The sequence below is a fragment of the Coregonus clupeaformis genome, chromosome 37, assembly GCF_020615455.1.
Source record: "Coregonus clupeaformis isolate EN_2021a chromosome 37, ASM2061545v1, whole genome shotgun sequence".
Lineage (NCBI taxonomy): Eukaryota > Metazoa > Chordata > Actinopteri > Salmoniformes > Salmonidae > Coregonus > Coregonus clupeaformis.
This window is the reverse complement of record NC_059228.1, coordinates 3,814,318-3,827,419: the sequence shown is the minus strand read 5'-3', so window position 1 is coordinate 3,827,419 and position 13,102 is coordinate 3,814,318. Positions and strand designations below refer to the sequence as shown.

The following is a 13,102-nucleotide window of genomic DNA, read 5'->3' as shown; positions in this document are numbered from 1 at the left end:
ACCTACTCATTCAAGGGTTTTTCTTTTCTTTTTACTATTTTCTACATTGTAGAATAATAGTGAAGACATCAAAACTATGAAATAACACCATATGGAATCATGTAGTAACCAAAAAAGTGTTAAACAAATCAAAATATATTTTATATTTGAGATTCTTCAAATAGCCACCCTTTGCCTTGATGACAGCTTTGCACACTCTTGGCATTGTCTCAACCAGCTTCACCTGGAATGCTTTTCCAACAGTCTTGAAGGAGTTCCCACATATGCTGAGCACTTGTTGGCAGTTGTGTAAAGTAACAAAATAGAAATACTTAATTAGTTTTTTGGGGTATCTGTACTTTACTATTGATATTTCTGTCGACTTTTACTTCACTACATATATATATTTTTTTTGAAGTATACTTTTACTCCAATACATTTCCCCTGACACCTTCGTTACTCGCTATCAAATCAATCTGAAGCTAGAAGAAAAAAACGAATCATGTTAGAAAAAAGATGCAAGCAACATCGGCGAGTCGGCACTCAAGGGTGAACTTGTTTTGCAATGCCGACTGACATGCAGAGTTGAGCCAATCCTCATCAGTTTGGGCAAATCCAAGGGTCCTAAAGTGCAAACCCCAACCACCGGGAGCCTGACACTTGCAAAACAGTCATCCACTCAGTAGCACTTTGAACCAATCATGTCCGACATCGCTCTACCACCACCTACTGATGAGGACGAACACACTTGGATGTATCTAAAAGAAATGTCTCTGGTTTGCGCTTAGTGGGACTATCATTTGTTTTTCAACAGGACAATGACCCAACACACCTCCAGGCTGTGTAAGGGATATTTGACCAAGAAGGAGAGTGATGGAGTGCTGCATCAGATGACCTGGCCTCCGCAATCATCCGACCTCAACCCAATTGAGATGGTTTGGGATGAGTTGGACCGCAGAGTGAAGGAAAATCAGCCAACAAGTGCTCAGCATATGTGGGAACTCCTTGAAGACTGTTGGAAAAGCATTCCTGGTGACTACCTCATGAAGCTGGTTGAGAGAATGCCAAACGTGTGCAAGCTGTCATCAAGGCGAAGTGTGGCTACTTTAAAGAATCTAAAATCTAAAATATTTTGATTTGTTCAACACTTTTTTGGTTACTACATGATTCCATATGTGTTATTTCATAGTTTTGATGTCTTCACTATTATTCTACAATGTAAAAAATAGTAAAAATAAAGAAAAACCCTTAAATGAGTAGGTGTGTCCAAACTTTTGACTGGTAGTGTATATACCATGCAAATAAAGATGGATTCTATTTTAAATCAAGAGTAGATCATACTGCAGTGCAGATTTGGCCAAGAGCACATCTCTTCTCGCTAGGATAACCTGAATAGGTTAAAGAATGGGTTTAGTTAGAAGATGCCTCACCCCAGAGCTTTAAATCAAATGTTTTTTGTTTGTGTGTTTTTCTCTCTCTCTTTCCATCAGGCCTAAGCCACATCAAGATTATTCCTCCATCCTTCTCTCCTCTTCCCCAACCAAAATAGCAAAGGATGTCTTTGTCGATTCCCTTTGGCCTTCTCTTCTCTCCTACCACCAAATGAAAAGCTCCTCCTCTACCATTCCTGGTGTCCTCGGCGAGACTGCTCCTTGTTGTCACCTCTGTCCCTCTACTGACAACCGTTGGGATGTTTGGTTTCCTCTTCCCTCTGATCCCTCTCTCTCTCTCTTTTTCACCCTTTTCATTCACTAACCCTGTCTTGCTCCTTTGTCAAAATGTTCAGAATTTTCCCATAACATGATGTCATGTCTATCACATTCTCCTCTGAAACTCACCTCTTTCTTCTTCTAACATGAATCTGTAATATTCAGCTGTATTCTACTGTATTTAATAATGACATGATAGAAGGGGTCAGTGTTTGGAAATACGGTGGCCCGTGGGGAACACACAGAGCAAAGCAGAAAAGACAGAATGATTTTGGACAATGGGGAATCTGACCTGTGACCTGCAACTGCTCCCACAGCCCTTAACATCTGCCCAAAACACCATGACAACACCTGTCCTTTTGCCTTCACAACATAGCTGTGGTTTGACTGTCTGCATCTCACATCTCCCTTCAGGACTTCAATGTTGCTTTGCATTGGCCTCGGTCTGTATTTGTGTTGGAGTGGCTTTGCCTTCTAGCGAGCGCGCGCACACACACACACACGCGCGCACATTCCCAGGACTGTAAGCAGCTGGCTGGTGAAAATAGTCTGTGATCAAATACAAAATGGCTTGGGGTCTGCAGTTGACAAACTTGGTGCCTGTATTTGTGCCATTGTAGTATCTTATTGAAAAAGTCATTTTAATTTGCTTAATTAAGTTAATTTCATCATTTTGAAATGTAGCCATATGCCTGAGCAGTTTTAAAGAGGTACTGTATTGTAATAAATGCTTATGACTTTGGTATATTACATTAGCTGGCTAACTCTGACAAAAGTGGGGATGTTGGGGTTTCAAACTTGTCCTCTTTTTATATATTTTTTACCTATTCATTTTTTTTCTTTCTTATTATTTACTAAACTTTTATTATGCTTGCTGTGTATTGACTGCTGAAGAAGGCAGTGGTATTTCAACCTACTATACTACTACCATACTACCAATATGTGGTGTTATAGTAACCGCTAGCTGTTTTGTCTTGATGGACGAAAACACACTGCAGCATTTTCAGCTTGTGAGTAATATAGCAGCTTTATAAGCAAAAGTCATTGTCACCTTCCCAATTCCCCTAGAGCTTGAGTTCTTCTTGGCTAGACTGCTCTCCCTTCTTCGATGCATAGCGTTTTACATACTGTAGGCCTGTTGTTTACCGTGCACAGATTACGTTTAAAAAGGGAATAGTGCCGCATTATCAATGGTTATAGGCTACTGCAACAAAACCAACATGGAACGTTACCAAAACATCCCTGTCGAAGCAACAGCACATCTGTTGTCTTCAAATTTGATTTTCTATCCTCTGAGACCAAGGGGGAGTTAGTGACCACATATGGGCTTTTCATTGCCTGCTTTATATTGCCTTTGAATGTGTTGAGATTATAGGACAAATTAGTGTTGCCATTGGAGAAAACGTATGAATCGTAGCATGTGTGTTTTAATGGCTCAAGGTCAATAGATTGGTTAGACTTCTTTTGAACACTTTAATGGAATATGTTGCCTTCCCTACCCCTTACATCACACAGTTCATTACAGGTGGACATTGTCCATTTTGACTAGATATCTTTTTGGACTACAAAACCCATAGTAAGTGCTTGCTCAAGATCATTAATTTAAGTGTTTAACTAACTGAATGTAATAGAATTTCCATATTGTACTAAAGTGTAGTAAGTGATATTTATGGATTTGATCAGGCACTCATCACATAGGCTTTTGAAATGTCCTTTGCCATTCCTAACCATAAAGCATACTTTTAAGAATGCAAGCAACACTGAAAAAGAGAGAAACGGCAATGTTTATCATGTAATTCTGACAATATTGTTGTGTTATAGTGGAATGCTGATTATTTATTAAACTTGTCTGTAATTGATATTAGATAGTGTGAACTTCTGTTTCGTAGGGCAGAAGTCAACTCAATGGCGAACTCTATAAGCACCATCTTAGAACGTAGGACTTCATAATATTTACAATTTCTTCTTGCATTGTGATGATTGTTGCTTTAACACTAGTTGGTATTCTCAAATAAAGTTTTTCATTTGTGAAGTGTCATTTCTCTCTGCACATCTTCCAGATAATCAAATCACATTTTATTTGTCACATACACGTGTTTAGAAGATGTTATTGCGGGTGTAGCGAAATGCTTGTGCTTCTAGCTCCGACAGTGCAGAAATATCTAACAAGTAATATCTAACAATTTCACAACATATACCCAATACACACACATCTAAGGAATGGAATGGAATTTAAGAATATATACATATATGGACAAGCAATGACAGAGCGGCATGGACTAAGATATTATAGAATACAGTATATACATATGAGATGAGTAGCGCAAGATATGTAAACATTATTAAAGTGACTAGTGTTCCATTTCTTAAAGTGGCCAGTGATTTCAATAGGCAGCAGCCCATCACTAGATGGCTATTTAACAGTCTGATGGCCTTGCGATAGAAGCTGTTTTTCATTCTCGGGCCCAGCATTGATGCATCTGATCATGAAAAGCTTCCTCAGCTGCACATTGTGAAAGTGTTCAAAAAAGGGAAACACTCTTTTCACGAAGTGACTTTTCGTAGCAGGCTAGAATTTATGCAGCAGGTTAGTAGAGTTAACGTAGCAGGTTAGGAGACTGAGGTTAAGGTTAGGAAAAGGGTTAGGGTTAGCAAAAATGCAACGAAAATCACTTTGTATCGAAGTGCCGTGAGGAGTGTCCAGTTCAAAAGATGCTATAAAGTCTTATTGTGCCCTCTGCTGACCAATTTGATATACTGCTGTCTCTGTGGAACATGGTCCTCTGTAGCTCAGCTGGTAGAGCACGGCGCTTGTAACGCCAAGGTAGTGGGTTCGATCCCCGGGACCACCCATACACAAAAAATGTATGCACGCATGACTGTAAGTCGCTTTGGATAAAAGCGTCTGCTAAATGGCATATTATATTATTATGCAGAAACATACGTTTTGAGTGTGGATGGCCACATTTGATTTCAAGACATGAGAAGATACATTTAATTTAACGTCATGTGTAACGGCATGACTTGTGTTCACATGAATGTCTGGTTTGGAGCCAGAGGGACCTATTATGTAGTACAGACTCGTCTGGATGAAAGTGATGCGTGGATTGACAGGTGGAGCCCCCTGTAGACCACTACTATAGTATAATTCCAAACACTCATACACCTCTTCCACTTGCGTACCTTTTACATTTTAGTCATTTAGCAGACGCTCTTATCCAGAGCGACTTACAGTTAGTGAGTGCATACATTTTTTCATTCTGGTCCCCCATGGGAAACGAACCCACAACCCTGGCGTTGCAAGCGCCATGCTCTACCAACTGAGCTACACAGGACTTTTACATCTATTCCATCAAGATGACCACATAAAAAAAAGGATCCCCTGGGTACAGGAAATACTAATTGGCATCTGCCTATGCCACAAGCATATTCATGTCAATCTGAATTTGAAATGAACACACAATAACTAATAACCCAGTAATGCCACATCTATTTAATCAATGTGGAGAGTGTGGATTGGTCTGCAGTCACTTTTATTATTAAAGTGCCTGCTAGCTTACTGAGCTGTGGTTTTCTGCAGGTCTACTGATTTGGTCTGATTGTGTGATTTCAATATGTGTGTAAGGTCCCTGATGTGTGGTTGTCTTCGTGCTTACTGTTTTGGTTTGATTGTATACGTGTACAGTATGTGTAGGGTCACTGATGTGTGGGTGTATCTGCAGGATGGTAGTGGGGTGCTACAGCGCAGTGGTTCCCTAGGGAAGCTAAGGGATGTCCTGCGTAGAAGCAGCGAGCTACTAGTGAAGAAACTACAGGGCAATGGACCTCCAGAACCAACCAGAACCAGCACCAAGTAAGATCAACACCATCACTGTCCAGATTAATCTAATCAAGAACTGAGTCATGTTCATTAGGGCACACATTTTGCAATGGACATAGTCCAACTTCATTCATTTGGTGCCTAATGAACAGAACTCTGAATGAAAGTCGTGGGAAAAAACAGTGTCAAGATGCTGCTTGGAAAAGCTGAAATTTACTTTTCACATTAACATGAAAGAATCAGCCAACGCTGGGTTAGATTGATCATAATGTTATGTCTAAAAGACCAGCAGGCACCTGCTTAGCTCACATACAACCTCATGTCCTTCAGATCTGTGTTCAAATACTATTTATTGTATTTAAATTACTTTCACATTTTGATATTCATACTTTTAAAAAATAGTTGAACATTTGAATGTATTTGGAAAAACACAAATATTCCATGCATTTGAACCCAGGTTTTTTTCGTCCTAGGGGTATTTGAAATAATGTATTTGGAAACTAGTATTTGAAAGTAATTTCAAATAGTAGGCTATTTATGGGAACTTATTAGAAAATACTTTCAAAAACTTCAAATATAAGTAGTTGATTCAGCCACATTATTTGAAAATACAAAAATACACAAGAGAATAAGTATTTAAAATACAAATACTTAAACATGCATATATTTGAACCCAGGTATGGTGTCCTTAAAGGCCCAGTGCAGTCAAAAACATGATTTTCCTGTGTTGGAATAATACTGTGACAATGATAATGCCCTTTTAGTGTAAGCGCTGTTTGAAAAGACCACCTGAATTTTCTGCCTGTTTTGGTGGCGAGGAGTTTTGGTCTGCCTGGCGACATCACCAGGCGGTATAAGTTAATAGACCAATAACAAAGAGTTTCAATCCTCTGCCAATAACCGCTAGTTTTCAGGTTACATATCCCTCCCATTAGGCTTGCCCATCACTCCCAGAGTCCTAGCAATAGTCTTGCTTGAGAAAATGCTCTTTGCAAAGAAGCCATTTTTGCTTATTTTTTACTATTTTAATTGAGAACAATCACAGTAAGGTACGTAATTGTTACCCAGAAATGATTTGATATTGTGATAAAAACGGCTGCATTGGACCTTGACATTTTTTGGGGGGGGGGTTCCAACAGCATGAAGAGAGCTGCCTCCCTGAACTACTTGAACAAGGCCAGCGACCTAGATGGCTTCCAGGTAAGAGACCCTGTCTAGTCTCTGTGGGTTGTAGAAATGAGGGAGCCATATGACTGCTACAGTAATATGCATATATTAAGGAATGAAGGCAGTGAGGCTGAGATGTTAGTAATAAAAGTGATTCTTTGTATACTTTGCCGTCCTGCAAACGGTACCGGAGCATCGGCTCTCGGACCAACAGGCTCCGAGACAGCTTCTACCCTCAAGCCATAAGACCGCTAAATAGCTAGACTGCTAAATAGTCAACCAATGGTACCCAAACTATCTGCACTGACTCTATGCACACTCACTAGACTTTATATTCACACACACACACACACACTACACTGTCACTCCCACACAAATACTCTTATTATTATCTATCCAGATGTCTAGTCACTTTACCCTGCTTTCATGTCCATACAGTATCTACCTCAATTACCTCGTAGCTCTGCACATTGATCTGGTGCTGGTACTCTCTGTATATAGCTCCATTCTTGTGTATTTTATTTTATTACTCTTATGTTAGTTACTATTTTATTTTTGTATCATTATTTTTTCAACTCTGCATTGTTGGGAAAGGTTCGTAAGCAAGCATTTCACTGTCAAATCTACACCAGTTGTATTCGGCGCATGTGATAAATAAAATTGTATTTTATTTGTGTGGTAGCTTCTTTCCTTTAATTATAATGCATATATTGATGCTCCCCCCCCTCTACCTCCTCTCTCTCTCTTTCTTTCTCTTTCTCAGGGTCCAGGGATCAGCAGGCTAAAGGAGAGCCGGGGCCTGAGCTCCAGCACTGTAGATCTGTACAGCGGAAACTGAGAAATGAGCAACATACTAACACATGTTACTCCAGTCTCAGCCCACCATAATAACCACTGCCCCAAAGAAACACCTACCTACTACACCGAGTCAGCTCCCAGAGCCAGAAGGCCAGAGATACAGCGACACCTCCATCTCGGCTGTTGCTCTAAAGTCTTCAGAGCCTTGAACCCAAAGATGCGGTTGCCTGTTTCTTTCAGAGATTCTGGTCCCAAAGACATGCCCACTTCTCCCTCTAAGTAATCAGGACCTCCTCCCAAAGATCCCCCTACCCCTGCCACACCCTCCACCAGTGAGATAATGTTTTCTGGGCTGGAGGTATCAATTTTGTCATTGATAACAGCTATAAGGCTTCTCTCCTGTGTGTGTTCTCTGGTGTGTTTTCAGGCTTCCAGATGTAACAAAACTATGGCTATGGGACACATTAAAAACAGGGCATTTCCTGAAACAGGCATGTGTCCCTATAGGCTATTGGGATCAGACTGGGAAACTACCCAGCAGGAAACACACCTCTTGTGAAACGTTTCCTGTATACCGTTAGTAAAATAACTCTAGGTTTGTGTGTGTGTATACAGTTTAGTTACATCTGGAATCTCTGTTGCCATTGCCGTGCTTTTCTGTAATTACGATCTGTTATACATCCATTTGTTTAATTGTGCTGAATCCTACCATTTTGATTTAGTCTTCCTGTGCCATCTATTCCTTGTTTTAACATTGCAATTTGTTTTGCATTTTTACCTTCTTGTAAAACAAAAAAAACTTTAAAATGTTTCCCCAGATAGAGCTCGCTACATGTTGGTAGGAAACTGGTTTGTTGTCATTTTGTCTTTCTTTTTTGCTGGATTTACATAACCTTAACATTTATTAACCCTTTGTAAAATAGTGTTGCCTCTTGAGATTGCTAGGGAGACAGGGTGTTGGTAGAAAGCTTTGGATAATAGGGCGAATAAAATGAAATACTGTGTGACTATTATAGGGTACATTCTAAATGGCACCCTATTCCCTACATAGTGCACTACTTTTGACCAGGGCCCTCCTATGGGCCTTGGTCAAAAGTAGTGCACTAAATAGAGAATAGGGTGCCATTTGGGACGCAACCATAGATAAAAGGGGTGATTGAGCACATTGCTGCTACCCGCTGGTGCCATGGGTGTCCTGCTGAAGTATGATGCTTGAAAGGTCATTGAGTTCACAGGATGGCTCCACCCAGAATGAGGTCATTGAATTTACTGTCTGAAGTTATGATCACCACCAGCAGGCACTCTCTTAATATTCTGGTTTAAAGTGGAGTTACTTTGTATGATACATTTCTAAATGTATTTATGGTTGTTTTTTGGAATGATCATTTTGCACAACTCTTGGATGGGTCTCTTTGATTTACATTTTAGTCATTTAGCAGACGCTCTTATCCAGAGCGACATATAGAGTAGTGAGTGCATACATATTCATATTTTGTTTGTACTGGTCCCCCATGGGAATCGAACCCACAACCCTGGTGTAGCAAGTGCCATGCTCTACCAACTGAGCCACATGGGACCAATTGATCAACTGTAATGTAAAGAAGATCAACATTGAGCATAAATGGCATGTTATGTGATTGTAAAGGACTTGCTTGTTGTGTGTTTGGTCATATTCACTAGGCACAAAATGAAAGAAAACAGTCAAAAACGGGGAGGTACTATCTGAAAATGTACAAAAGGAAACACTTTTTCGTTTGACGTTGCACAAAGTCTTGAAACGTTTTGAAACAGTGTGCCCTAATGAATAGGACCTTGTTCAACACTTGATGTTTTTGTTTAATGCTGGTACATATTGGGGATCTGCATAGTAGTTTGACAGATATCTGTCCACACTTTTCATAATCAGGGTTTGTGAGATGTAAAGTGATAAGGCTTCTATCTACTCTCCTTATTTAAACGATTCATCTTTTGTACTTAAAAGCCATTCAGGTCCAGCTAAACAATATGCTGCAATGCATCTGCTCTAGTAAGGTTCTGTCTGTCTGGTATCTATTTTGGTTCTTACAGGTTATACTGGATATGTCATCTGTACATCTTTTCCACTGTCAGCTCTGCTTTTCTGTTTACCAATAAAAATGTGTTCCCATGCCCATTGTGCCTAACTCTCTTGCTCTCTGTTGTATTCCATTTTAGAAAGTGACGTGTATTCGACTGGCAGACACCTGAGGGGTTGTACTATGAAGCTGGATAGAGGACTTAGTGAGCTAACTTTGGTTCATTCTATGTTCAACTGACACAATGGTGGCTCACCTGGTACCCTGTGTATCTACAATGTAATATAACAGCAAGAGCATGTCATTGTTACTCATTGTGTATTTATTCCTCAAGTTATTATTTTCTATTATTTCTCTATTTTCCTTCTCTCTGCATTGTTGGGAAGGGCCCGTAAGGAAGCATTTCACTGTTAGTCTACACCTGTTGTTTTACGAAGCATGTGACAAAGAACATTTGATTTGATCTGATGGGATTGAACTATATAATTTTTTTCACACCCAGCAGATCATATCTAAAATCATTAGATAATATCAAATCACTGTCTGTCTGCTACATACTTTTGTAATTGGCTAGGTTTACAATTCACCCTTGGAGTCAGTAGGTGTAGGCCTACTGGGTTACAAAGATGCCTAGAATATTAGTTTTTTTAATCACTTTGGTACATTTTCCAGATGCAAGTGGTACTGTATATTTTCAAAACTGTTAGTTCAAAACTGATAACACTTGCAATGTCTTATGTTCGGATCCTTTGATTGAAATAGACAAATATGCACATCCAACGTATCAGGTGCATGACAGAAGAACGTATCAAAGAAAAAATTAATGTTGGCAATTCTGATTTAATCAGACGCACAAAAAGACAACGTTTCGATCCAAATTGGATCTTTGCAGGTCAATCCTCGGGTCCTGAGCTTAGTGATGAGTTTGGAGGGCACTATGGTGTTGAACACTGAGCTGTAGTCAATGAACAGCATTCTCACGTAGGTGTCCCTTTTGTCCAGGTGGGAAAGAGCAGTGTGGAGTGCAATATAGATTGCATCATCTGTGGACCTGTTGGGGCGTGTGCGAATTGGAGTGGGTCCAGCTGGTGCTCTCATGCATAGTTCAGTGTTGCATAGAAGGCATTTAGCTCGTCTGGTAGGCTTGGGTTTCCCTTTGTAACCTGTGATGGTTTGCAAGCCCTGCCACATCCGACGAGCGTCAGAGCCGGTGTAGTAGGATTCGATCTTAGTCCTCTGTTGACGTTTTGCCTGTTTGATGGTTTGTTGGAGGGCATAGCAGGATTTCTTATAAGTGTTTGGATTAGTGTCCTGCTCCTTGAAAGCAGCAGCTTTAGCCTTTAGCTCAGTGCGGCTGTTGCCTGTAATCCATGGCTTCTGGTTGGGATATGTACATACGGTCACTGTGGGGACAATGTTGTCAATGCACTTATTAATGAAGCCGGTGATTGATGTGGTAAACTCCTCAATGCCATCGGATGAATCCCGGAACATATTCCAGTCTAGTGAAAAAGTATTGTAGTTTCGTATCTGTTTCATTGGACCACTTCCTTATTGAGCGCATCACTGGTACTTCCTGTTTGAGTTTTTGCTTGTAAGCAGGAATCAGGAGGATAGAGTTATGGTCAGATTTGCCAAATGGAGGGCGAGGGAGAGCTTTGTATGCGTCTCTGTGTGTGGAGTAAAGGTGGTCTAGAGTTTTCTTCGCCTCTAGTTGCACAGGTGACATGCTGGGAAAAAGTACATACGACGGATTTCAGTTTTCCTGCATTAAAACACCCGCCACTAGGAGCACCGCCTCTGGGTAAGCATTTTCTTGTTTGCTTATGGCCCCATACAGCTCATTGAGTGCGGTCTTAGTGCCAGCATCAGTTTGTGGCGGTAAATAGACAGATACGAAAAATATAGATGAAAACTATTTTTGTCAATAGTATGGTCTACAGCAGGGTTGTCAAACTCATTCCACGGAGGGCCGAGTGTCTGCAGGTTTTTGTTTTTTCCTTTCAATTAAGCTTAGACAACCAGGTGAGGGGAGTTCCTTACTAATTAGTGACCTTAATTCATCAAATACAAGGGTGTAGCGAAAACCCGCAGATACCCAGCCCTCCGTGGAATGAGTTTGACACGTGGTCTACAGCTTATCATGAGATATTCTAACTCAGGGAGCAGAACCTTGAGACTTCCTTAATATTAGAGATCGCGCACCAGCTGTTTTTAACAAAGAGACACACCACCCGCCTTGTTTACCCGACGCTGCTTATATATTCCATGTCCTTGTTCAGCCACGACTCTATGAAATATTGCAGTTATTGAGATCACATTGATAGGATAGTCTCGAACGGAGCTCCTCCAGTTTATTCTCCAGTGATTGAACATTGCCATTACCATGCCAGCCTCTATAACGGCACCTCTTCCTTTTTCGAGTGTCTGGGATTTGGGCCTGGTCCGGGATGAGCAGCATTTCCTTCACCGCCGACTCATTGTAGAAATCCTCATCCAAATCAAGGTTAGTGACCGCTGTTCTGATGTCCAGAAGCTCTTTTCGGTCGTAGGAAAAAGATGGCGGAAACATTATGTAAAAAAAAAGATCAGTGCTAAAAACACACACAAAATGGCACAATTGGTCAGGAGCCTGCTATTCCCTCCAGCACCATTCAAATATACCCTAGGCGCTATACAATTTTGGTTCAGTAGTTATCAGTTTTAAGCTGTTTCGTTAACCTCTTATTAACCTGTTTAGGGGACCTGCGTGGTTCTGGTACCGGGTCCGACCGACATTTTCGCTTATAAGTCGATCTGTGGACACCTTAGATCGAAATGGCTTTGATTGAGCGGTAGGCAAAGTTTCATTTCGTAGGATACCCTGAGGCAAAGTCATTAATATCCGTCGGGTGATTGGTTGAGGATTCTTGGGATCATGACTTCACTCTGAGCACTTACCAAAACACAAAACATGGCTAACAATTTGTCTCGCATCGGATCTGAAACCAGTAGTAACCACCAACTTCAGTGACAGTTAACATAACATTTAAATACAAATCTGACATTCCCGCATCCCAATAACATTGTCCCTGAGTAGGGCTTACAATCAGTTGGCAAGTTGGAAATTTCAGAGTTTCCTAGTTCCAACTAGCACGTGAATGCGGCAATAGCACATGCCTGTAATCCTTACATCGTAGCGAAGCAGGAGAGAGTGGTTTCGTCACGCTAGCACATTCAGAGATTGATTTATAGCCAACTTTATCAAAGTAATCTAAAATAATTAATATATTTAAACAAAAAACACTTTCTGTTTGTCATAGACAGACAGAAGCTAGAGCTCTGTATGACGTTCTCAGCGGTGGGGGCAGACGTTTTGATCGAAAGATACCTTTAGAGAATATGCACACTAAACATACAAATATGTATTTTACAGTTATAAGGAAGGTGAAATCTTATAGTTAGCCATTTCAAACCTTATTTATACAGTTTTGTTGAATGGAAAAACATCATATAAAATATTTCATATTTTCATATTTGTAATGTGTACTTGAGCTTGTGTCCTTAAAAATTTACTACACCTCAGCAATTTATAA

At 40.4% G+C, this 13,102-nt stretch overlaps 1 protein-coding gene across 7 annotated transcripts in view; it reads left to right on the top strand.

Moving 5' to 3' along the window:
• LOC121553352 (kinesin light chain 1) overlaps positions 1–8,960 on the top strand; it is a 61,742-nt gene extending 52,782 nt beyond the window's left edge. For 5 of the 7 annotated variants that reach the window (XM_041866396.2, XM_041866394.2, XM_041866395.2 and 2 more), the window contains 3 exons: positions 5,411–5,541; positions 6,648–6,708; positions 7,439–8,960. In XM_041866396.2, the coding sequence (XP_041722330.1) occupies positions 5,411–5,541; positions 6,648–6,708; positions 7,439–7,513 (267 nt within the window). In that variant the 3' untranslated portion in view covers positions 7,514–8,960. Of the gene's footprint in view, positions 1–1,469; positions 3,727–5,410; positions 5,542–6,647; positions 6,709–7,438 lie in introns of those variants that run through there. The other 2 variants (XM_041866398.2, XM_041866397.2) reach the window with 1 other exon arrangement.
• The last annotated feature ends 4,142 nt before the right edge of the window (positions 8,961–13,102 follow it).